The 26031-nt window shown below is 41.2% G+C and overlaps 1 protein-coding gene across 1 annotated transcript in view; it reads right to left on the bottom strand.

Moving 5' to 3' along the window:
- rras (RAS related) overlaps window positions 1-25735 on the bottom strand; it is a 44869-nt gene extending 19134 nt beyond the window's left edge. Inside the window, exon 1 of the mRNA XM_028813599.2 lies at window positions 25269-25735. Coding sequence (XP_028669432.1) covers window positions 25269-25367 — 99 coding nt within the window. The 5' untranslated portion in view covers window positions 25368-25735. The remainder of the gene's footprint in view (window positions 1-25268) is intronic.
- Window positions 25736-26031: the final 296 nt, after the last annotated feature.

The raw sequence follows: 26031 nt of genomic DNA, 5'->3' as shown, positions 1-26031 counted from the left end.
GCCCCCATGTGGAATAGCAGAGCTGATCACATCCTCAGATTAACAAATAATCAGCTCACCTCCACAGCAAACACCCCATGGCTATATAGACACACACCCACAGAGCCTGAGATGCATTGCTTTATAATTAAAACTCATGATGCCATGAACCTCTAAATGCACTTTACCACAACCCCACAACTAGATGTCATTGAATGTGACATCAGCTGTGATGGACAGCCGGGATTCTTACTCAAACAGGATGCCTTCTTAAGGGAAGAACTGGGGGAAGGAGCTTACACAGGGCAGCACCTCCCCTGGGATGACAGATGGCAACCCCCCTGGCTTGCTACAGTGCCATGGGGTTACAGCATGGAAGTTTAACACTGCCAGGGCCTGTGGCCACCGCCAGGGGGTGCAAGGGGAACAGAGGAGTCCTCCTTAGCAGGACTGTTGTCACATCCGGAAGAGCTGCCGGAAGATGATCATAGGACACCTGGAAGCACTTCTGGGCGCCCTATAAAAGGAGCCAGCTACCACTACTCTGGGAGCCACGGTTGGGGGGAAGTGGGCGGAGGTGGAAGAAAGAGTGAGAAAAAAAGAGAAAAATGACTTGTATTTAGTGCTTGTTGTACTGTGCTGGTGTGGGGAACAAGGGAGAAGCGCTTAATTAACGTGTGTTGCTGCACTTGAGCCTGGTGTCTGTTGTGTTTAGGGTGTTTAGGGAGTTGTAAGCCCCCGGGTGTTCACACAGCTTATATGACTTGCAGTGAGTTCAGTCCAACTTTTTACCTAATGGCTGCTGGTACAGGTTCCACTATCTGGCAATAAACTACGTGGGTTTGACAATGTTTCATACATGTGGGTAGTATGTATGTGTAATGTTAGTTAAGTTGAAGGTAGGGATACTATTAGCCAAAAATATTATGTGATACCAAAGTATCACAAAACACTGTAAATGTAGTTTCCATAAATACTATAGTTATGCAAACCCTTATACAGAAAGTTAATTCAATAATTAAAGAATAAGTTTGGCATTTTTCAAGTCGATGTTTTTTCTTCACAAACATAGTACATATGTACTTGCCATGTGAAGTTGTTTTCTAAAGTTAAATGGTTTCTATAAATTAAAAAAATATATAGCCAGTTCTTGAGTTTACATTGAATCCTAAGAGGCACTGGGTATAAAATATAAAAACGTATGGAATGCAGTCATGACTCGGTTAACAATGTCCCTACTAATAATGTCACTATTTAACAAGGGAGCTTCCATTGAGATACAATAAATGAAATGGCACAGAGACACGTCCCTGTGTGCTGCTGGCATGTGTTAGGCATTCACTGCATACACAATGCAGTGATGCCTTGTATCCAAAGTCAGCTCGGCAAAAATGACATCAGACACAGAGGGATACCACCACTTCCTAAATGCTGTACACATCAACTCACTTAATGACAAAATTGACTAAAGACACTTTGGTCAGAACCATATGCTGTCATTAAGTGAGACACGACAGTACGTCCATTTTTCAAGCCGTGTCTTTTGATTACACACTCATTGTAAGATAGCTTATAAATGACATTTGTGTAGGAAAAAAAATGGCTACCTTAGTGTTTGTCAATGATCTTTCACACCCCTGAGGCATGGTTTCCTCTCAAAAGACTAAGACAGTAAATTATTCATGCTACCTGATTTGTTTTGTTTTGATTTACTTGTGTATTTCATGCATAGGTTTGATCACAGTCTGATATTTGGGGGGTTACCTACCAGGTAACTCTTGTAGTTGGTCAGCTGGTCAGCAGACATTGGCCACGGCCTCTCAGTTGCAAGAAGCAGATCAGAGACCTGTCAAGTAAGTAAACCAGCCACCGTGGAGCAACGTCTCAGGTTTTGCCTCAGGTGCTGACGTCCGAGGTTCAATCCCCACAAGGGGCAGCAAAAGTGCGTACACCTGATGAGCAGCATTTAGGGTGAAATACGTGTCGCATACTTTTTGCATTATTTGGCAGGTACTATATATCACTTGTGCATTTATATGAGAACTCACAGAAGTGAACAGAAAATATATTCTTGCCTCAAGGGAATGGAAACACAGAAGGCATGTTTTCTTTTAATTAAACTTTTGCTGCTTCAAAGTGGACATATCCGGTAGGCTTTTATTTTCCGTTGGTGCCTCATGACCCACAGGATTCATTATGAAACGCCAAGACTGGCTATGTATATGTTTTTTAATTTCTAGAAAACTGTTAACTAGAGAATTAGATACAATAGATATGATATAAATATTTTGGGGTTTCAACCAAAATGTGACACTAGATGATAAATAGATATATCTTGTAGTTGCCCATAGACAGCCAGGCTGATATCAATTTGTAATGCAATAGCTTTTTACAATGAAGCCTTCAAGGTAAAGCAGGCATGCAGACTTGAGTCCTAGTCTCCAGTTCTGGGGGTGAATTGCCCGCGAGATGCCAGCACCACTTCATTACTCTGATGGTTCTCAACAAACACAACCCTCTTGTAATGTCTGTCCTGGGTCATTTCAACCCTCCTTCTGCCACAGTTTCCAAGCATGTGGAATGTTCCCATACTGTTCAGGCTGACAAAAAACAGAAGGCAAAGAATTATACAGCCTCATTAAAGTCTTTGAGAATTTGTAACTAACTGTGACGTGCTGAATTAGATTTTCCAGAGTCGTCGTAGGACATCACTGTCTGCAATATCCTGGCTGTTTCTTGTAATTTCTGACCCCGTTGACATGTTTGCTATCAACTAGAGGCCTTAGTTCATCATTAATGGGGGATGGTGTGGGGAGACTAAACAATTACAAACACTGGGAACTTCCAATCATTTAAGACTGCATGATTCTATAAACGAAACTTGACAGTCCTTAAATATTATGAAATGAACTGGCAAACCTGAATGCTACTTTTAAGGTGACTCAAAGAAAGGTGTAAAGAACTGAAAAATTAACTATTAGGTACTTGCACTTGAAGTAAATTGCAGAGTAACACCAAGGCCCCATTCACACTTGTGAGTTTTTGTTTAAAAATACAGACATTTGTCTCCGTTTTCACCTTTCATCCATGCTGCATTGGCGGTTTGAACCGACGAAGACGCATACTCAATAAAGATTTCTGAACATAAAGATTTTTGAAAACACAGACTCCATTGCATTCTGATTGGTTTGTGCTTATCACATGGCTCTTCCTCAATTGAATTCTGCTGATTAAGATGTCTCATTTCCCGATTGGTTACCGTCACAAAAGAATAACATACTCTGACATAACATGCATAGAAGAGCTGTTTTCCATGGCGCTTGTTGTGTTGCTTACCTTTATGTATCTAAATTTCGTTTTGTTCAATTTTTGGAAACTGTGGTCGTGACTAGTCTGTCTGCACAGCAGAGTCACGAGTTGATATATGTGCTTAAACTGAATGTTCAGTCCAATGGACATGCCATGGCATGGATGCTCAAGACTAATACGTGTGTAATTCAAACTCACTGTGGTCACTGCAATATGAGAAAATCAGAGAGTGAGGCTCCTCACAATACAACACAGTTGAAATTTCTGACATGACAAAACTATAATTCTGATTGTGTAACAACCCAATCATAAGATACAATCTGGCATCACAATCCCTCTCATACAGCACGTGAAATGATTGCCAATGACACTGAAATTCAGGCCGACTCATACTCCCAGTCAGCGACTGCAAATTGTGACTAAAGCCCTGTTAACAATTGCACAACATAACCTCAGTTAAAGACGTCTATGCCACATGCATGTCCAACTTAAGTGAAGAATGGCATCATAGGAGTTTTTGGTCATTTTAGTATAGATGAAAATATTTCCATAAGGAATTTGAAAATACAAGAGTGGACAAAGATCTTTTTTGTTTAAAAATGACACTTTAAATTAATGAAACCGTAGCAGTGTGGACTGCTGACAGTACATTGCTGCTAAGGAAGTGTTGGAGAGCATTTTCCTACTTTGGCAATAAATGAAAACCATTTCAGAACAGTCACAAGTGAAAGAAAAGAGGTTAAATTTATGAAGACCAATGTCAGCTTGACTATGGGTTTGGTCATACACAATAACAGGAGACACTCTCATATATCCATCTTCTGGAATTGCTAAGTTCATCTGTAAGGTTACATGGAAAACAGAGTGAGCTGGGGACTAATTCTGAGCGTGATGCTGTTCAAGGCTCATTTAGGGTCATTAACCTGCACGTGTGAAACACCATAAATTACAAGTGTAAGCATGGAAACTCCCCACAGACAGTGACACAGCTAAGGTTAATGCCAAAACTAACTTTTGTGCCATCCAACATTTTATTGATGGAATGAACAAACACAACAGAAACTGAAGGTACAAGCAGTAAGGGAATCATAAATCCCACTTCACAATATGGGATACAAGTTTCTGAGTTAATAACACAAAAGTGGCTCTCAAAATACCTCTTCAAAGTACTGTGTCAATTTGATAAATAGGAAGTCAGGGCAGGGCAAAGTAAATTTTAAAAAATAAAATAAATAAATCATGAAATGTGCATCAATGCCATGCACGTTCTGTTTGGCAGCTTTAACAGTACCTCTTCAGTCTGAACTAAAAGAGCACATTTGGAAGAAAACACCCTCTGCTGTGGTTTTAATATCCATCCATTTCCTGACCAGTACACTATCATGGGGAGTCACAGCCTGCTTTCTTGTTAGTAATCTGTTCAAAAACAAAAAACTAGGCAATGATTATGTACTCTTACCAACCCTCCTTTATTTGGTTTCCCTTTATCCTGCTGTGGCACTTGGTGCCAGTGCTACATTGCCAAGCTGCTATTCCCGACTATGAGAAAGACACCAGAGGTATTGGAAGCCTTTGGAATTCAGCAGAATTCAATCTGCTTCTCATACAAATCACAGTTAAAGATTTCTGCATGAACTTATGATATTGCAGAAAGCCCAAGGGGCAGAGACAAGACAGTAGTGTCATAAAAACTGTGTCTTTGTCTGTAGTAACCGATCATTGAACCCTAGACGATTATTTTCTCCTGGAATACTGTATACTTTGCTTTCTTCTCCTCTGTTACCAGCTTGCTATTTCTCAAATTATTATGTCTCAGAGATTTTATATTGCCATAATACGTGTCTTAATTATTACTCATGCAGAGGATCAATACAGTAAATTATGGCAATATTTCTCTTATGTATAAGTATAGGAATTGCTGCTGCAGTGCTAATGTTTCATGTTTGTTATCAGTGGGAATGCAGAAGCAACAGGTACAGAAAATGAATACCTTCTACATTCTGATAGTTAGTGTACTGTAGATCAGGGGTCCACAACTCTGTTTTCTGGAGGGTCGCAGTGGCTACAGGTTTTCATTTCAACCCTTTGCCTAATTGGTGACCAGTTTTTGCTGCTCATTAACTCCTTCTCCTTTCATTTTCATTGACCTGTTTTTTAAAATTGTGTTCCCCTGAATTTCATCATCATTCCTGTGAATGGCTTCATTTCTTTGCTTAAATGGCAGCCAAACAGAAATGAAACGTGAAGTGAGTGAGCCAACAGAAGACCAACTAAGTCAGGGCCTCAAACTCCAACCAATTTCACTCCAACCAGTTTCTTAATTAGGACCCTAGTCTTGTTGTTAATTAAACCCATTCTTTAATTCCGTGACTTGTTGCTGCTCTGAGACCTTCATCTTTCTTTATTTTCAGATATTGTATGATGGACACAGTATGCTGGTCATGTTTTGGTTCATTTTATATATCATTGTCTGGCTGTAGATTAAGGAAAAAATAAATAATTAAGGGGTCTTCAAGAGCAACTCAATTAAACTTAATTAGAAAGGAGTTAATTAGCAACAAAAACAGGTCAATAATTAAGAAAAAGGGTTACAATTAAAACCTGCAGTCACTGTGGCTCTCCAGGACCGGAGATGGGGACCCCCAATGTAAATAGACAGATAAGATACTTAATTTTCCCAATGGGGAAATTTAGCCAAAAGATGGCTATGATAGGCAATATCACATAGTTGTTTTGAAAGTAGCAATAACTGATTTTGGCCTTTCTTTTCTTTGTATGATTATTTATGAGATGTATGGGATAGGTGAGAAGGCTCTGGGAGAACAGCTGTAGCAGCACCATGGAGGCATGTCATAGGGTGGCAACACTGCAGGCAGTTCGATTTTGAATTTTGAATGCTCAGGCGCCAGAACACTGATACAAATATCCTGGTGTTACTTCGTGCCTGCTGAGGGAAGGGCGTCCACTTAGCCACACAAGTTCTGGAATGCACTGGCATAAAGAGGGAGACATAAGCCGGTTGTGCAGAGGAGCCATCAGGGATAAACTTTCATAGTGAAGGACAAAGTGAAACTTAAGCAGGTTTGCCAGATCCTTAAAAATGCATAGAGCAAGGACAGCTTAAAAAGAGTGAATTTGCCCAAAAAAAATAGCCTAATACCTGTGAGAGACAACATGACACACCGGAAAGCGGGTGCTGGTGTCAGAGCAAAACGGTGAGGTACATATCATTAAACCTGGGAGGGAAGATATTTCAAAGTAAATGAATGAGTATATACCATCACACAAAGGGGTTTGGGGGGGAGAGTAAACAACATAAATAAGTACAAAAAGAAGGGGAAAGGGTGACAGATGGATGAAAAATATGGTAAAAATACAGTGCAGGGGGTTAATAAACTGCCCAAAATACCGTTAGTAGCCCAAAAAACTGCACCCGCAAAAGCCCATTTTTTCCCTGTGGACGACAACCAAAAATAGGCTAACTGGGCAAGAAAACTGCAGACCCAGCAACACTGAACTCAAGGAAGTTACCTTTAAGTAGAGATGTACTGGCAGCCACACACATGCACGAGTAGAGATGCTGAAAAAAATAGAAGGACTTCCACCTAGATTGGGACTGCATGGGCGGAATACTGACTGGGTTATGTCTGGTTGGCATTAACGACTGCCAAGGTAAACCAGCCTGACCAATAAAACTGAGAGATGCCCAGCAGAGTTTGCCTTTTGACCATCTGGAAGGTGGAAGGAGAAAATTGTTTTATTTGTTTGTTATTTTTTTCAACATATTTTTTTATTTTTGAGCCACAGTAAATACAGATTCACCATCACTTATTTTTTTTTCCCCATTGTAAATAATATTCCACGTCATCACCTTGGACTTTGCAGATATTTGAGCATATAGCATGGTAATTTATTTGCTGGCACTATAATACATTTTTTTTTCTTTTTAAACATTTTCTTTGAGTCTGCACTTCCATTATTCTGCCACTGGTCTGTTCGGGTATGGTACAGATACCCAGGGTCTGATTATGTGCAAAGGTACCAGGGCACAGGGCATCACAATGGCACACAACAAACATTAGCACTGCTTCACAGATTTTAATACCAAATGTCCTGTCCACCTTTATCTTTGGCATTTCTGCTTTTTTTTTTTTAATTTTACAAAAAGAGATTAATATGAGGGCGGCATGGTGGCGCAGTGGGTAGCGCTGCTGCCTCACAGTTAGGAGACCCGGGTTCGTTTCCCGGGTCCTCCCTGCATGGAGTTTGCATGTTCTCCCCGTGTCTGCGTGGGTTTTCTCCGGGTGCTCCAGTTTCCTCCCACAGTCCAAAGACATGCAGGTTAGGTGCATTGGCGATCCTAAATTGTCCCTAGTGTGTGCTTGGTGTCTGCGTGTGTGTGTGTGTGTGGCGCCCTACCTAGGATTTCTTTCCTGCCTTGCTGGGATTGGCTCCAGCAGACCCCCGTGACCCTGTAGTTAGGATATAGCGGGTTGGATAATGGAGGTTAATATGAAATATGCAATTTGTAAGCCCTGTTATATTAAATTTAAGTACAACAGCCCCACAAACTGGGACTGTCGCTCCAGCTGTGCTCACAGGGGTGCCTGAAGCTAATTTATACTGAATTTAGGATACTCCAGGTGCAAAAACCGATGGAATCAATGAGAACACTGAGACATAAGAAGCCTCGGTTCTGGAGTATTACATAACACTGGAGTACTGTGTACAGTTCTGGTCATCACACTACATAAAAGACACAGGAGCACTTGAAGCTGAGCAGAGGAGGGCAGCCACTTTCATCCCAGGACTTAGGGACACGTCGTACTCTGACAGACTCAGAGAATTAAACCAGTTTAGTCTCGAGCAGAGGAGACCACATGTGAATCTTGAGGTCTTCAAGATTCTGAAAGGTATTGATTTAGTAGGTCCATAAGAATTCTATCAGCTTAACAGTGAATCACATACTCAATGACACCAATGGAAATTAAGGGGAAGTGCATTTAAGACTGAAAGCACTTCTTTGCACAAAGATTTGTAAGAGTTTGGAACAAACTACTGACACAAGACAAGTAGTTGAAGTAGAAACCTTGGCAACTTTTTTAAGAAGTATCTGGAAAGAGATATTATAACAGCTCGGCTATTAGCTAAACCAATGAGCCTGATGCGCCTCAAATTTGTCAAATTTCTTATGTTCATTGGAATTGTGTATGAATGTGAATCCTGTAATGTGCTGGTATCCTGTCAAAGACTGGTAGCCCCTGGGCACTTGTACTCTTTGAAATGGACCATGTGGATTACGAAAACAGATTATATCACATTAAAAACATAATCCTAATGAAATATGAAGATTACCAAATGGTTTATTACTCGGTCATTACTTGTAGTCCTCATGTCCTGCTGACAACTGAGACAAAGCCCTGCTTGACCGGCTGTCTATGCTAACAGTATGTAAGGTAATGGCAGCAGACATTTATCTTCTTGAGCCTTTGACAGCTTTTCCCTTATAGTTTTTGCACTTGCATTTTGGGATTGGGTGCAGCATGTGCCTAGTTCAAGTGACAATTTCATCAAACAGCCTCTTGCAATGGTTTTTGGTCCTTTTTTCAAAATAATAATCAGATTCATTGCAAACTCTGCACCAGAAGTTAAGGATGAAATAATTAGCCCCCCCAATAGAAATGGAACAAAACTGTTTCCTTTACCAAGGAAATGACCAGTACCAGAAATATTTACAAGATAATTACAGTGGAACCTCGATTTGCGAGTAACTTGGTTTACGAGTGTTTTGCAAGACGAGCAAAAATTTTTAATAAATTTTGACTTGATAAACGAGCGAGGTCTTGCAGTACGAGTAGTATGTATACGCTTTGTCTGCTGAGCGTAATGTGATCACAACTGAGCTGATGGTTCTTCTCTCTCTCGCTGCGGGATTGTGGGCAATCGTATCCTATTCTTCGTCTGTGTCAGCATGCCTCACTCATATAGTCAACATCCGTAAGAGCATATACTGTTTACTGCAGCATCAGCATTGTGACTGTGTGCTCACTCGCGTGTGTGTATGTGTGTGTATGCGTGCGCTCGTGTGTGTGTGTGTGTGTGTGCGTGCTCGCACGAGCGTGTGTGTATGTTTATGTGCTGTCTTGCACCCTAAAACACGAAGCTGAGTCTCAGTACTTTAGCAACACCAGCTTTATTCAGCTTGAAACAGCAACAGCGCGATTATTTATTGTAGTGGGATATGCCACTCTCCTATACACAGACACAGCAGTCAGGCAGGGCCCTGTGCATTTATAATGTTCCTTGTTCCTTGTATCACCCATTGACGGCAGGCGCTAATAGCATGTCCGCGATCTTTTCGGATTCGGTTTTATGGCGAACTGCTACAGAGCTGGGAGACTGCGATTGATTTGGGATGCTCTTCCGCATGTCGTCCCGTTGGGTGCAATCCCACAAGAGTTGAGAAACTCACTCACACCAGCCATGATTCTTTTCAAAGGTAAAGTGCAGGTTAATTTGTTTTATGTAATTTTACTTTATATTTTGTATTAATCATTTTTATATGAATAGTTTTGGGTTGTTTAACAAATCATCTGAGTTTCCATTATTTCTTATGGGGAAATTCACTTTGATATACGAGTGCTTTGGACTACGAGCACGTTTCCAGAACGAATTATGCTCGCAAACCGAGATTCCACTGTACTTCCAAAAGAATATGGACAAAATACCCAAGAAATCTGAAGAAACTATTTTATTGATGCAATGAGTTGAAATAAGAAAAAACAAAAATGGCAAGGCCAAAGTTATTAGCCCTCTGGGTAGTTAATAATCAACAGTGTATCCTATCTAACTCATAACCGAGAGTAACCACCTACTGTAGTTTCTACCAAGTCGGGCAGATGTCTCTTGAGGGGTCTCAGCCCATTTTTCCTTGACAAATTGTTCCAGTTTACTCAAATTAGATGGTTTTCAAGTATGGACATTAACCTTAAGCTCCCGCCAAAGATTCTTAGTAGGACTGAGATCTGGGCTTTAAAAAGGCAACTCCAGGACCTCAATTTTGTTGTCCTTTAAAAAGGTTTGAACTAACTTCGATGTGTGCTTCAGGCCGCTATCTTACTGGAAGACCCTACAGCAACCTAAATCCAAACTAGGTGAAGATGTCTTCACGTTATCCTTCAAAATGTCAACAAAATCTTCCTTCTTCATGATACCATGTACCCGAACAAGGTTCTCTGTGCCTGAAGTAGCAAAACAGTCCTGCAGCATTATGGTCCCACCTCCATTTTTAACTGTGGGAACCCTGTTTTTACAATTAAGACCTCTCTCTTACTTTGCCAAACAAAAACAACATTCAAATGCTTGCACATCTCCAGTTTTGTTTCATCAGACCAAAGGAAAGATTTCCAAAATTCATCCCCATATTCCAAGTGGTTCTAGGCAAAGTCGAGCCTGGCCTTAATGTGCTGCTGTGTGAGCAAATAAATTTTCCTTAGATGATGACCTCAAAGCCAGCCATGATGAAGAGCAATTACAACAGTCATTTTTGTAGAGGTCAGTTTAGCGACAATTACCTTTGCAGGGATTCCGGGATTCTTGGTTGACATTGCTGCAGTCTTTTATATTTTACACATGTGACCACACCAAGCTTTGTTTCTCACAGAATGCATCTCTTTGTATGTTGCAATGTTCTGGAAACTGCGACACGCTTGGAAATGGTAGTATAGACTTTCTCCTTAACAGAGACATCCACTACCTTCTCTCTGAGGTCCAGACGTATTTCTTTGGTTTCTGGCGTGATGTAATTACTTGTTACAAAGATCTCAAGAGTGGTGCCTCTCAAGTGCCACTAGCCCTGTTTGTTGGAGTCCATTTAGTAAAACAATCAAGTCATACAGGGAATAGGTGTGGTTTGAAACATGAAAACTTCAATTTGCAATCCTCATTTCCCGATTAATTCACGCGGGGGCTAATAACTTTGACCACCAATCTATCAATTTAAGAGATTTTGACCATGTCCAAAATGTAACAAATGGATGGCCTTTACATCAATGGATGTTTTACTCTGTAAGGTTTCATGAATTTTGTTAACACTAGGCTGAATTCTTGTTCCATTTCTGTTGTGGGACTAATAATTTCTGCCAAAAATACCCTCTGCCCTAAGGTTGAAATGCTGTCGTATTACTGATTCAGACTTTTTTCCCTGACCCAAATCTTCCTTTTAGTGTCTTTCTCTTTTTCTGACTCATTTTCCTGCTCCACCCTCTCCTATTCATAACCGTGTTGCTTCATTCCTATTTTGAATCTACACAATCAAGGCAGATGCCTCTATGCACGGGTTGCAAGATGAGGCTTGCACTGCAGCAGGCAGCCTTTGTTTCTGTCGAATTATATAATGCATCAAAATAAAAATTACATTTATTATATTTAAAATTGTTTTGTCACACATATTCTAATCATGCTTAATGCTCGGTGCTATTCAAAAGCATGCAACTGCAAACAAGGCAAACTTCTTGCTTGCAACTTGTACGGCTCTATGATTTCCAAAAAGTGGAGACCACACATGAAGTCATGGATTTGACACACAAAAACACACATAACAAATGCCCAAATATAAACCCAGAAATGTGTAGAATTTGGAGAGATGGGGTAGATTATTACAGCATTTCTGAACATTTTCACATTATGAATAATCTACCCTTATATCATTCTCAGAAATATTCCAGTTATTTTTTTTAATGAATTGGGGCACAGCATTTGTTGAGTGCATCTCTACTGTGCCTCAAAGAGGGTCTCTCTCTCTCTCCTTGTTTAGTCTGCTGATTACTTCAAGGGGTGCACAATGGCGATTCCCAAGGGCTGTGCAGATAGGATGACCCTAAATGCACTTTACAGTGAAGGGATTTCCCTCCAAGACAAGTTAAGAGATACTCTGTGAACTAAACACAAGCGCCTTATGATTATGCACTGCAGTGTGAATGCGTGTCAGAGATTAAAATGAGCCAAGTGGCCACAGCTCCAAGTTAAAACAAGTTTCATTGATTCAGGGTAGAAGAATGGAAGAACTTTTAGTTAGGTGAAATTAAGATGCTGTAAGCTGCAAACTTCACTTTTATTTAGTTATAACATTTTCAATTATGCTCTGAACATTAATATGTCTATTTCTCCATCCTTAAATTTCTTTTGTGCCCTGAACTTCTATAAGTTACTGAATATGTGTACGTACAATTTCAATAAAAGGAGTATAATGTGTCATTTAAAAAGAAGATAAAGCACCATTTCGGTATTGTTTATGTTAACTGTAGTTGATTGCACATCATTTCTTACAGTAAATGTAGGTGAAAATAAAAAAAAAATAAATCACAGAAAATGGGAAAAAGATACATTGGATTTTTGAAACAAAAAAATAAAATTGATTTCTTAAAGCCCCACACCTGTTTCTCCCTTTTCTAGTCACAGTGCATTTATGGCATGTTTTCCGTTTCTCAGTAATGGAAGCGATTTGAGTCACCACACACATCGGAACAGAGTCCAAACAACAAGTGACTCCCTTCTAGTAGTGTGGTAGGGTAAGATTTCGACTTTGGTATTGATATTGGTTTTCAAATCTCAGTACTGGTACCCAAATAATATTAAAGCAAATCACAGATAATTGTCTCACTGCAGCTTTGATCCCTCAGCCCTCACACACATGTGCCTCCCTGCTCTGCCACACGCTGCAAATCTTTACAAGGAGCCTGGGGTCCCCTTGGAGTCTCCAGCTTTTTTACATTTACATAACTATATATGTTCAAAGAGCATCCCCCATGGGGATTCTAGCTAGATGTAATACATATGGAAGACTGGGAGATGGTGGGGGCAGTTGAGAGTGAGGTGAAGTGCTTCAAAACTACCATTTACTTCTGGTACTGAAATTTATCGCGCAACCCTACCTGCAGTCCACCATATGACATGTGGCAGTCATGTGTGTGGGCAAATCACTTCCAACCACTACTCAACTGCTGCCTTGTAATGTAGTTTCAGTTACACCACTTAAAATTCCAGTAGTGGTGAAGTCAAGGTACCCACCAGACTCTGCACCTCCCAAATCAGAACAAGGGACAGTGAGTGCATTTACATGTGCTTTAATAACCCAGTTATTCACAGAAACACAGTTTTGACAATGCCATGCATACCATTACTGCAATTAGGGAAACCGGGATATTTATACCTAAGAAACACAAGTGGATTTTTCCACGAGTAACCCAGTTATGTAGCCATGTAAACCCTCAACTGGGCTGCAGTTAAACGTTTTGTAGTTGCTACATGTCTGCTACATGCCATTAGTCTCAGCATGTCTTTGCTTCGCACACACATCCAACAGCCACAGGTCAAAAATGGTGGAAGTGTCCATGAAGATAAATGTCCACAGGCAAATGCCCAGGTGATCACATTATTTCTTCTCCTGGTTGAAATAATCTGTCTCAATATTTCAGAAATTTCTAAATTTATGTTGATGATCTGAACATGCAATGCTAAGCTCAGCAATCTCAAGAGACACAGTTCTTCATGCTTATTTTCCAATTCACAGCAATCGTTGCTGACGTTTAATTCTTTATTTAGAGCCTTTTTGGTAAAATCAAAAGTGTTTATCCAAAGGACAAAGCCACAAGTGGACTCACGCATGTAAATGGAAGTTTTTTTAAGAAACCAGCTTGTTCCTTAACTGGGTTACTCACTTTATCCTGATAAATGCACTCAGCATGAGTAAGAATTGAATACAGAGGACACCAAGTGTTTCATCGTGTTACTTAAAGTGAGATCGAGTTGGCCAAGCACTGCCAAAGTTGTTCTTAATTGCTGCTCATTTTCAGTTCACAACACTGATGCCATTTTACCAGTTGAACTGAATAACTGTGGACTTACAACACTGGAAGGTGAATCTGTATTGCCAATGAAGCAGTCAAAACTGTCACTCAACAAGTGCAAATCAACACCCCAGGTCAGGTTGACATCATACCTTCTCAAAACTTAGTTATGGATAAAACTGAGAACATTAGAACAATTTTAAAAAGAACAGTCTATTTAGTCCAACAAACATCATCAATCCAACTAATGTGTAAGGTTTTACAGTCTAACACACTACTTTTGTAATTTATTCCAGTTGTCTATAGTTTTCTGTGTGAACATTTTTTGAATTTAACCCTTAACAAGTTTCTATCTGTGTCTCTGTATTCTTGTTGAAGAATGAAATCTGGTTGTATGCATGACACTGTAGCTACTGACTAGTAGAAGAATGTCTGCTCCTCCTGTACAAATACAACAAAGAGGACAACCAAATGACTGTTTCTTTGCGCTTTCCAGAGCAAACCAAGGTAACGTCAACAAAGTTCTGTCAAAAGTATAATTGTACAAGTCAAGCTACCTACAGCATATTCCATCTAGTTTGCCATCAAAGGACTGTCTGCTTATGCCACTAACATTCCTATTCCTATTTCTAATGCTAATTCATGTCCACATATCCTCTCTCACCACATCCATAAACCTTCTCTTAGGCCTTCCTCTTTTCCTCTTACCTGGCAGCTCCATCCTTAACATCCTTCTCCCAATTTACTCAGCATCTCTCCTCTGCACATGTCCAAACCAACACCATCTTGCCTCTCTAGCTTCGTCTCCAAACCATCCAACCTGAGCTGACCATCTAATGTACTCACTTCTAATCCTGTCCATCCTCATCACAATGCAAATCTTAACATCTTTAACTCTGCCACCTCCAGCTCTGTCTCCTGTCTTTCTGTCAGTGCCTTCATCTCCAACCCATATAACATAGCTAGTGGTGGTGGGTGTGTCACAGCAAGATGCAGAGGACAGGAAGATATGGAAACATATGATCTGCTGTGGCGACCCCTATTGGGAGCAGCCAAAAGAAGAAGAAGAATTGTTTTATCAGGCCTGAACACAGCACAGTGCCTTCACCCTCCATGCCATTACTGCAGTGCAGAAGCTTCTTTATGTACAGTTGCTCCTCTTGGGCTACAGGAGACACAGCTCTCATTAGCTACTTCCAGGTTGAGGAAACACCATCCTTACTCTGTAAAGCCCTCACAATTTCAGACTACTTGGCTTTCTGCTCCAATTCTATTTCAAGAAGCTCAAAGTCTATCATTGCAAGTTCTTACTCCTAAAGATAGAAAGTGAAATCTGTTTGGATCAAACAACCCAGCTGGGGGTTCACAAAAAGGTCACCAATCCCAAAAAACAATGGCTTGCTGTGATCTATCATGCAAACATTTGCCCCCGCCACATCATGCTTATTGTTTGCCTGTGATTCAGTCATCTTATAGCTACTTCCTGTGCCATTAATACACTGCCAGGCACTCACTATATGCTGACTGTCTTTTTTTCAGAAGTGATGAACAAATACTAATGAGAAACTCAAGATGGCCATCAACCACTGTCTTTATACCCATGGAGTCTTGGTGCACTGGAAAAGAAAGCATGATTCTGACTAATAACTACAAAACACTGATCAGTGAACAGATGGGAAATCAAAGGAAGGTAAAGAATTCTCTTCTGCGATTAAGCAGATTATAGTCTGAATACTGCAATCTGCAAAAAGTCCATCCATTCAGCCTAAACCTGCTTTAACCAGTCCATGATCACTGGTAATGGCCAGATTCTACTCTGACTATTCTGAGTGCAAGGCACCATTCCATCACAGGATACACACCCATATTCACTCACTCGTATAGAGACAGGTCACAGTCGCTAGTAAATCTAAGCCACACATCTTTAGAATGTAGGTGGGAAATTGGAGGGTCTGGAGAAAAAAAAAAACTACACAAACACAAGAAGAATGTGCATTGTGTACCTTGGAGATAGCAAAAGGACAGCAGTACTAACTACTGCCCCACATCTCACACAAACAGCACCTTTAAAATATTTATGCATTCACAACAAACAAGGATAATGGCACATGGGATATCACCCAGCATGCACAGGGCAAACATTAATCTTAACTGGGGTTATTTTGGAGAGCAGAAAGGAGTATATTCAGGTAATTCTAAGCCTGATGGGTACACTCTCCTTGGCAGCTGTAGCGAGAGAATCGTTGGTTGGAGTCAAATAAATTTCTGTCACAGAGGTCACTGCAGTGATTTAAAGGATCTGTAGAAGCAAGGCCGCAGAGATGGATGAATTCCAACTGGAAATATTGGAAGCATTGAATACTGTAGGGGGTGTTGTGGCCAACGTGCCTCTTTAATGGTGTGTGGAAGGTGGTAACAGTGCCACAGGACTGGCAGACTAGAACAGAGGCTCCGTTTTATAGATGAAGCTCATTTCAAGAAGAGGCCATGGGAACTCCATCCTAGAGCCAAGGTCTGGAGTATATTACAGAAGTGTAGGAACTTACAGATTTCATTTCTGTTATGTGCAAGTGATGCTAACGTATTGGCTCCATCACACTGTGATCTACAACACAAACTGAAAAGTTCTGCAGCTAGGTGTATTGTGGTTAAGATGAGAATTAGAACCTACAAATCTCAGGTAATGGTTCTTTCTGTAGATATGGTGTGGACATATTCTCCATGTGGAAGAGTTCAGGTGCCTTGCGGTGAGGGTAGGTGTTATAATGAGACTGATGAGTGAATCAGTGGGAGGTTTGCAGAACAGAGGTAAGTCATCAGCTATAGCTTTTTGGTTTACTTGTCAAATAACATCCACATGCTCATTTATGGTTATGAGTGCTGGGTTATGACCAAAGAATGAAATTGTGATCACTACAATGAGGCTCTTAGACTCACTCTCCACGGTAAGATGAGGAGCCCAGCAATAAAGGAAGACATTGGAGTGGATCAGCTGCTTTGGAAGAGAATTCAGTTGGTTTGGGGCTCCAGGCAATGAGCAATGAGCGCTGGGACAATTTTAATTCTTGTCAAAATGGTTTATGGTTTTCTTTAATCTGTTGACTCTTGTATTTCTATAAAAATATGAGCAAAAAATAACAAGAAGCCAGTCAAGGTGGTTTGGGCATGTAGTTAGGATAGCTGGGCACCTCATACAGTGGGTACACCAGGCACAGCCTATTGGCAGAAAACCCCAGGATACTTTGGGATTGGGTCTGCTGAATGGCCTGTAAATATCTGTGAATTTCTCAGGAAAAGCAGGAGGATGAAGCATGAGATATGGCAGTTGGGTCATTTTAGCCTGGCACGTTGCCACTGCGATCCTTAGCAAAAAAGGAAAATAAAGAAAAATGATGTTGATACTGGCCATAGATTTGTCAGCTGCAGCAGTGCCCATCACTATAAAGCAGCCATGCTGTGAAGAGACTGCGTTTCTCCACTTCTTTGGTTAAGCTACCATAGAGTGATCTCCGCACCTGAAGCACTTTCTCCCTATTGGTTGCAAAAAGCAAAATATCCAACACCAGTGATGAGCAAAACAGACACATTTGTTTTGCGTGCAGTTCTATGAAGTTAATAGTACAACCAGCCACCTCTGTTGGCACCTGCTGTGAATTCCAGGAGAAGTCTGATGACGCCAAGCACCACATCACCAACAGTCATGCGGCAGCAGGAGCCAGAATAATATGGCATCATCCGGAAATTTAAATAAAAAAGTGAAACAATTATCATATAAAATAAATCTCAGAAAAATAATATGGAATGATGAGTAAATATACAAACCAAAAATAAACCCTATTCACCAAAGGAAGCTCCATGGCAATTATTTTTAAAAGCAAATCTACCTTTGGAGCTTGACTAACATACACGCTCACAGAGGACTTAGGAGGCAGTCATGCTATAAAACCCCAGATACTGGCTTACAGACACCTTGGAGCAGCACTTCACATGTCATGTGGGCAGACCACCTGTGCCCCCCCTCCATGTCCTCTACTCTTACCCAACCTGCACATACTCCAACTTTGCCCAATTTTATTTACTGCCATTCAAATTAGCAACATTCCCGTGAGGCAGTATTGTCACGACAGGTTTACTCACTTGGAGGACAGTCCAACTATTGTGATTTATAACAATGGAAAGCCTTGATTTACCGTAGAACTAAATGTTCTTGTCAAGCAAAAGAAACGACCCATAAAACTGGTGATAAGGAACCCTACAAACATCCCAGGAATCCAATGCAATAAGATATGCTAAACGGAAACATAAAAGCAAACTAAAGCTTCAGTTTTCAGCAAACAGTGGCACCTCCGTTACTTCATTCTGTTACTAACATCTCTGAGTCCTCGCTCAAATTCACCCTCTCTGACAAGTGTAATACGTTTTACAGAAGATTTGAAAAAAACATGGAGCTGAGCATCAACAGACCTTTTGTTTCTGTCATCCCGAAGGGGTTCTGACACCAGTCAACTTCTTTACATGTGCCTCACTCCTCTTCTTCCTTCTTTTCTATCATGGAATACGACGTCTGGAAGCTGTTTGCAAGACTGTCTCACCTGTAACAATCAAACACTGCGCTAGGCAGCTCGCTCCTCTCTTCACTGACATCTTTAACCGGTCTCTTCACTGGTATACTGTCCTGGATTGCTTTAAATCTTCTGTTATTCTTCAAGTTCCCACAAAAGATAAAATAAGCTGCCTCAGAGATTACACTTACTATCAGTTCTAAATAAAATATTTGAATGGCTTGTTCAAACCCACCTTATGTCTGTTACTGCTACTCATCTTGACCTACTTCTACTGTAACGGAACTTATGCCAGAATATTCTTTGTTGACTTCAATTCAGCAATTAACACCATTGTCTCTGAACTGTTTGTAACTGAACTTCTACAAACTGAACTGAATGCTTCCATCTGTAAATGGATTTACAGTTTTTTGACAAACTGGAAACAGTATGTTTGGATGGGTTCCCACCTTTCACACTGTCTCTATATCAGCACAGGAGCCCTTCAAGTCTGTGTACTCCCAATTGGTCCAATGAGGTCAATTAAGTCCCCCAATAACACCACAATTATTGAAGTTAATTACTAATGGAAATGAAAAAAAGATACAGAAAGGCAGTCACTCGTGATTTGTCTTGGTGCACCACAAATAAGCTGGTACTCAATACCTCCATGACAGTAGAAATGGTAATCAACTTTTGCAAACAGCAGTTTCAACCTTTCTCTCTATTAATCAATAATTGTGCAGTCAATTTGGTGGAATTCTTCCATTTTTTGGGGGCACAACTAACACAAACAGTCTCAGTTGGGACATAACCACCAATCATCACTAGGAAGGCTCAGCAGCAGATATTCTTTTTACTCCAACTAAAGAAATAAAATATTTTACAGATCATCCTAGTATAATTCCACAAAGCCATAACTGATTTTCAGGGCAGAGTGGTGTCTCTGAGACTATGGATCAGTGCTGGCAATTGAAAAGTTGCCAGTTTGAATCCCATAAATGCCGGAAGTGACTCTACTCCATTGGGTCCTTGAGCGAGGCTCTTAATCTGCAAGTGCTCCATCCTGGGTATGACATTAACCTGTATCCAAGCTGTACTTGGGTCCTAATTTGGGATCCTGAGCTGATTTGTCGTGTGGTGGGTGCGGCAAAGTGCTGTACCAGTGCATGCTCCCAGCCCCCATAACTGAAAGTGTGACTGTGTCCTCCATTATTGTCTGGTTTGGTTCTGCAATAGCCAACTCCAATTACGGAGTACTGTAGGGTCTGCTGAGAAAACAGCTGGCTGTGCTCTTCCATCTGCAGCAGACCTGTGTGCATCTAGTGTCGTAGACCATTTCAGAAGGGTCACCACCGACTCATCTCACCCAGGTCATCTCTTGTTCCAAAAACTTCCTTTTGGTAAACACTTTAGATCAATTTAAACTAATATTAAAAGACACTTGAGCAGTTTCTTTTCCAGAGTCATGGCCCTCACACAGTACATAACACTTTAGGAAGGTATGTGTGTGTGTACAATGAATATACATGTATGGGAGTGCGTGTGCATACATACTATAAACACACGTTTTCATTTGCAAATTTTCTTTATAATTGCATAGTTCTGTAACTGCTTATAATGCAAGTTTTTTAATTTATGTTATTTGAATGTTATAAGCAACTCAAAGCTACCAAGCTATATTCCTGTACATTAAGTACTGGTGAATAAAAGTGATTCTGATCATGAAACTCATTTCACATTAAATCAATCTTCCCAGATACAACTGCACAAATGAAAAACGAAGACACAGCAGATGGATTATACTACAGGAGGCGGACTATACCAGACACAAACAATTTCTGGACACCTCAGTGTGTTTTTAGCTCCTGTCAGCTTTCTGTCACAAAGTTCAGTCAAGCTGGAAGAATGTTGTTTACAGGTGATTAAGCCTGCCTTCACTGACCTGTTGAATGACAAGGATGAGTTTAGGTGTTGCGGGGAACAGCAGTCTCAACAGTTCTACTGGATTATATGTGGTTAGTTAGGTTCAATCATCCTGCTCTGCACAACACCCAGTAAGCTTACAGTCGAGTTGAGCTCAGTTACACAGAAAAACTACAAATAATCATTTGCACTTTTGTGGTGATTTTACAAGTCGTTCTGTAGTAATGAGGAGCAATCAGCTTAGTGGGATTCATGTCAGGGAGGTATCTATAAAGCAGGCCTAGAACGAATATCTATTCTGCAGAAATAACAGAATCTTCTTCTGGTTCAGTCATTTTGCTCCTGCAACATTTGTTCCTCATTGCAATTCGAACACCCAAGTGCACTCTGCTGGACAGCAAACAAACTGCAGCATTATAAACTGAGTTGGACTTTTCATTGCAGCAATCACAAGTCAAGTCATTTTCTTCTCAGATCACATAACAGAAATGTACAGGGGAGTAAAAAATGTGAGAACTAGATCCACAGCTGTAGTGCAAAATTAATTTAAGAGCAAATTTACACAATAGAGTATCCATAATAAATACTTTAAATTGTCAATTCATCAGTGACACATTCTACAAAACAAACTCATCACACAACTAAGCACAGACATACCGACAATATATAATACATACTAATAACACTAAACAGTTGTGGAATATGGGGATGAAAAAACAGAAGCGAGGGTGTTGAGACGCTGACACCATGTAGAGCTGAGGGAACAAGCTGTTTCAGAGCCTGCTGGTCCAGGACCTGATGCTACATTATCATCTCTCTGAAGGTAATAATGTGAACAATTCATTACTCGCGTGACTGGGGTCATTGATGATTTTCCTGGGTTTCCTTAGAAACTGCCTAAAATTTATGTCTTGTAGGTGAGGAATGTCACCAAATCAATGTGATTTGTTGGACAGAAGGCTTTCCAACTAAAGATAGTATAGTTCCCTTACCAGGCTGTGATGCAACAACTGAGGATGCTTTAAATGTTTTTTTAATGGAAAATTACTCAGTTTGCTGGAATATATTTTGCTAAAACCATATCAACAGGTAAGCACTGCAATACCACATTCCTCGACTTTTCAGCCCCATCTGACAAGTGCCACTCCGTGTTGAATTCTGAATGCTAAATGCCAGTCTTCCTTCTTGGGCAAAATACCCAGCTGTCCTAAAAGATGTTTCATTAAGATTGCTTTTAGAAGTACATTTTTTTCATTTGGCGGTGTTGGAAAAGGTGAATATTTTTCATAACAGAGAATAGGCAGGGCTAAAGAAAAATAAAAAAAGGTTGGCGCCATCTACACTATTAAAAAATAAAAGTGCTGAAGTGGTTCTTCAGAGTGATGCCATAGAGGGAACCATCTTTGGTTCCAAAAAGACCCATCCACATGAAGGTTACAGAAAGAACCATTTATTTATTTACATCTGTAGAAGACTCCATAATGTTAATAACCATGAATGGCTGGTAACAGATTTGTGAAATACCAATGGGTCATGATTTTCAAAGGACTCTTGCTGCATATGTCCATTAAAACAGACTAAGTCCAGGTTTTCTTATTGTGTTAGTGTCCTGCACTCCTCCATACATTAAAGATTTCATTGTTTCCTACAACACTTCCTGTGAGATCGATAGGCAGATTGGTGCGGCATCCGCAGTAATGCGGGCTCTGCATCGGTCTGTCGTGGTGAAAAAGGAGCTGAGCCACAAGGCGAAGCACTCAATTTACCAGTCGATCTATATTCCTACCCTCACCTATGGTCATGAGCTATGGGTAGTGACCGAAAGAACGAGATCACGAATACAAGCGGCTGAAATGAGTTTTCTCCGCAGGGTGTCTGGGCTTTCCCTTAAAGATAGGGTGAGAAGCTCAGTCATCCGGGAGGAGCTCAGAGTAGAGCCGCTGCTCCTCCGCATCGAGAGGAGTCAGATGAGGTGGCTCGGGCATCTGATCAGGATGCCTCCTGGACGCCTCCCTGGTGAAGCGTTCCGGGCACGTCTAACTGGGAGGAGGCCCCGGGGAAGACCCAGGACACGCTGGAGGGACTATGTCTCTCGGCTGGCCTGGGAACGCCTTGGGATTCTCCCGGAAGAGCTAGAAGAAGTGGCTGGGGAGAGAGAAGACTGGGCATCTCTGCTCAATCTGCTGCCCCCGTGACCCGACCTCAGATAAGCGAAAGAGGATGGATGGATGGATTGTTTCCTACATATTAGGAAGTTTTTCAAAGCGCAAAGAACCCTTCTCAGAATAAAATGGTGATTTGTCAAGCGAAGGCTGTATTAGGAACCACACAACCCAGTAAACAACCATAAAGTGCCATCAAAGATCCATTATTGTTAAGAGTGTAGCATAACATCTGGCTGCAGAAGCCATTGCAGCGAGAAAGTATAGGCAGCTTTTAATGAATTCCACATAAGGTTTTTAAAACGTTCTGTATCATTGTGACAACTCACTGGATTTGTTTGAACCAGGTGTTGAGGTTTCCGTGGGGGTTCATTCATGGTGACTGAACAGACTGGAGATCAAGGCTGTGATTCTCCAAGTCATTTTGTTTCTTTTTGCTGCCAATGAACAGAAGTGTCCTGAAAAGACCAGAACCAGAGTCACAATTGAGGTTATTACCCTGTAAACGGTGGTGCTTCTGGTTTGTTGTATTCAATGTGTGTTAATGATGCCTAGTCAATGTGTAATAAACTCCAAATGAGGCCAACACTACAATTTCCATAGGCCTTTATCCTTAAATCAACTTCTTGTTTTATACTAGTCTTTGGTGCTCCCTAAAGAAATGTAGAATTAAGAATGGGGTGTGCCCAGAAGGAATTTGGACAGATTCAAAGATGACTTCACAACAAGAGCTGCCTTAGCATGATCCTTCCAGAGTGCAAAAAAACAGTTCAGGGGGGTTGTGCAGAATCTACACTGATTAAAAGTGGAAATTCAAAGCAAGACACAATTGAAAGCAGAAGGTGTATGAACACCCTCTCCACGGGGTACTTGTCAGTGTAAGCCTATGAACAGCTTTTCACAATATTTATTAGAAGAAAAAAAAAAGATTTCATCTGAATCTGAAATTTAGGAAACAATAGTATTTGGCACAATAGTATCCATTTAAGAAAGGGCTTCAATCCAATAATACCCAAGGTGCAACCACAGCCCAATAAACCAAGCAGCAATCTCAGATGGAAATTAGACCTTGGAAAGCTTACTAGGGGAATGTGCAGTTCTGGGATAGAAATTTGAATGTCCATCTGTTTACTTTCTATCACAGTGTCTTTTTTTCCTTGAAATTTCTCGTAACATTAACATTAATTTGATTGCAATCTCTGGTGGTGTGACGGGAATTAAATTTACATTGTCTTTTGGATCATTTCTTCAGGGCAGGGCCGGATTTTCCTATAGGCTAACTAGGCTTCAGCCTAGGGCCTCAAGATCAAGAGGGGCCTACATTCAAATTGTTAGCAAAATTTTATTATCTCTCATGTAATTTACAAACTTAAAAATGGAAGGTGAAAGGGCCTCATAAGTGGAATAGCCTAGGGCCTCTTTTCATATAAATCCGGCCCTGCTTCAGGGTATTCTAGCTTGCATTCTTTACATGCTGAGGCTAATCTGAGATCTTGGTGTCGCATTGTATCTGCTATTGAGGTAGTACAGTTGGGCTCCCTGCAGCCTTGAAATGAATAAACGGGGCTAAGAAACAAATTATTTTTAGTTTACATTCTGTCCATCACAAATGTTACTATAATATTGATATTAAAATTAGTCATAATTAAAACATTTTGTAACATCAGTGAAGTAGGACCAAAAATGATCTCAGCAGATTTCAGCTCAAGGGGGTAGATTATCCTGGACGGGATGCCGACTCACAACTGGCCAACATTTATTGTCTCATACGAATATCACTGGGATGTACAAAAAAACTGGAACACCTACACGCAAACTCAGGCACTTCCTGGGCGGGCAGCTGGTCAGAAGTTACTCGGGCTGTGTGCCACTCGTTGTGAGCGCCGTGCCACCATATCATCTTAAATAAGAAAGGGCGCCCAAGCTGTGCCCTTTCTCCGCTGGCTATTCATACGCCCATCTCTTTCGAGCAACCGAGTCTGCAAGGCTAAAACTCGTCCCGCTCCTCATTTTGCTGCCCTGCTTTGGCTGGTTCAAATAACTGTTAAATGCTTAAGAGATTTCGTACACCCTGGAACGATGCCTTTTTAAAGTGGTGGCACGCGTCCAAAATTAACCAGTGCCTGAAACCTCGAAGAGAAGAAACCGAAACGAGCAGAACTCAACGCCGTTAACAGGCGACCGTCCACAAACGAACTGGACGGTTTACATCAACCAGATCGTTCTGCAACCAACCCTTTATCCTAAAAAGAAACATTTTTCAGCAGCCGTGCTTGACGCCGTGTCGTTCAAGTTTGATGCCTGTAAATATTTCGAGAGTTTTACTGATGCGCGAACGGGCGCCGCTGCCTGGTTTCGGAGGCTTAACTCGTGTTCGTAGCCCCGCACATGTATGACTTCCAGTAAGCTCAATAAACGGAACGATTTCTCGATATTGCGCACATCTTTCTTTGCATCTGACGTCTAAGTTCTATGCCCTGCAAATGGAGGGTAGCTGAGCTTACCTGAATGAACTGGATGGTCAGGGCACTTTTCCCCACCCCGCCGCCTCCAACCACCACTAACTTGTACTTCTCCTGTGGAACGGACTCCTTCGTGGACATCTCTGCGACTCGACCGTTGGTGGGCGGTCTAGTTGGGCGCCGATCTTGCTCTGGACAGGCTGCCTCCCTCTGTTGCCCAGTGTCGGACTGTCCGATATCTGGTATTCAGTTCCGCGTACTTTCCCAGCAGAGCTCGCGTGTGGGAGTACCGATCTCGCTCTCTCTCTGTGTGTCTCTCTCACTGGTCTGCGGGCTCCCTAGCGGCTCGATCAGTCTTTTCAAAAGTTTTTCTTCTGTCCAGTCCTTCTTCGTTTCTCCTTTTCTCTTACCCTTTCTCTCTTACTTTTTCTTTTCAAACATGGCCCCCTGCTCTTCAGGCTCCTTTTTTTAAAACACTCAAGCTGTTTAAAAGAAAAGGGTTGGATGTTAATTAGCATGCAATTCGTACGCAGGAGAGGGGTGGGTCTTCATGATTCACAAAAAGATTCATCTCCGTATTTGGTAGAGGGAGCCAGGTATGGAGGAGCGGGGAGGGGGATGGGGGGCTTCAGTGGGCGTCACGGTGCGCCCCCTCCTCTACCCAGAAGTGAAGCGCTTATATTTTTGATTAGATGTCAAGGGAAAAAAGTGATGGGTTTATTGGTAACTTTTTTATGCAAGGGACACTGGCCGTGCTTCTGCTCCATTTCACCTTGCGCTCACATTTCGGGCGCCTGTTGCTAGG

The sequence above is a fragment of the Erpetoichthys calabaricus genome, chromosome 11 (genome assembly GCF_900747795.2).
Source record: "Erpetoichthys calabaricus chromosome 11, fErpCal1.3, whole genome shotgun sequence".
Lineage (NCBI taxonomy): Eukaryota > Metazoa > Chordata > Cladistia > Polypteriformes > Polypteridae > Erpetoichthys > Erpetoichthys calabaricus.
The sequence above is the reverse complement of the archived record's forward strand: the minus strand, read 5'-3'. Positions and strand labels throughout refer to the sequence as shown.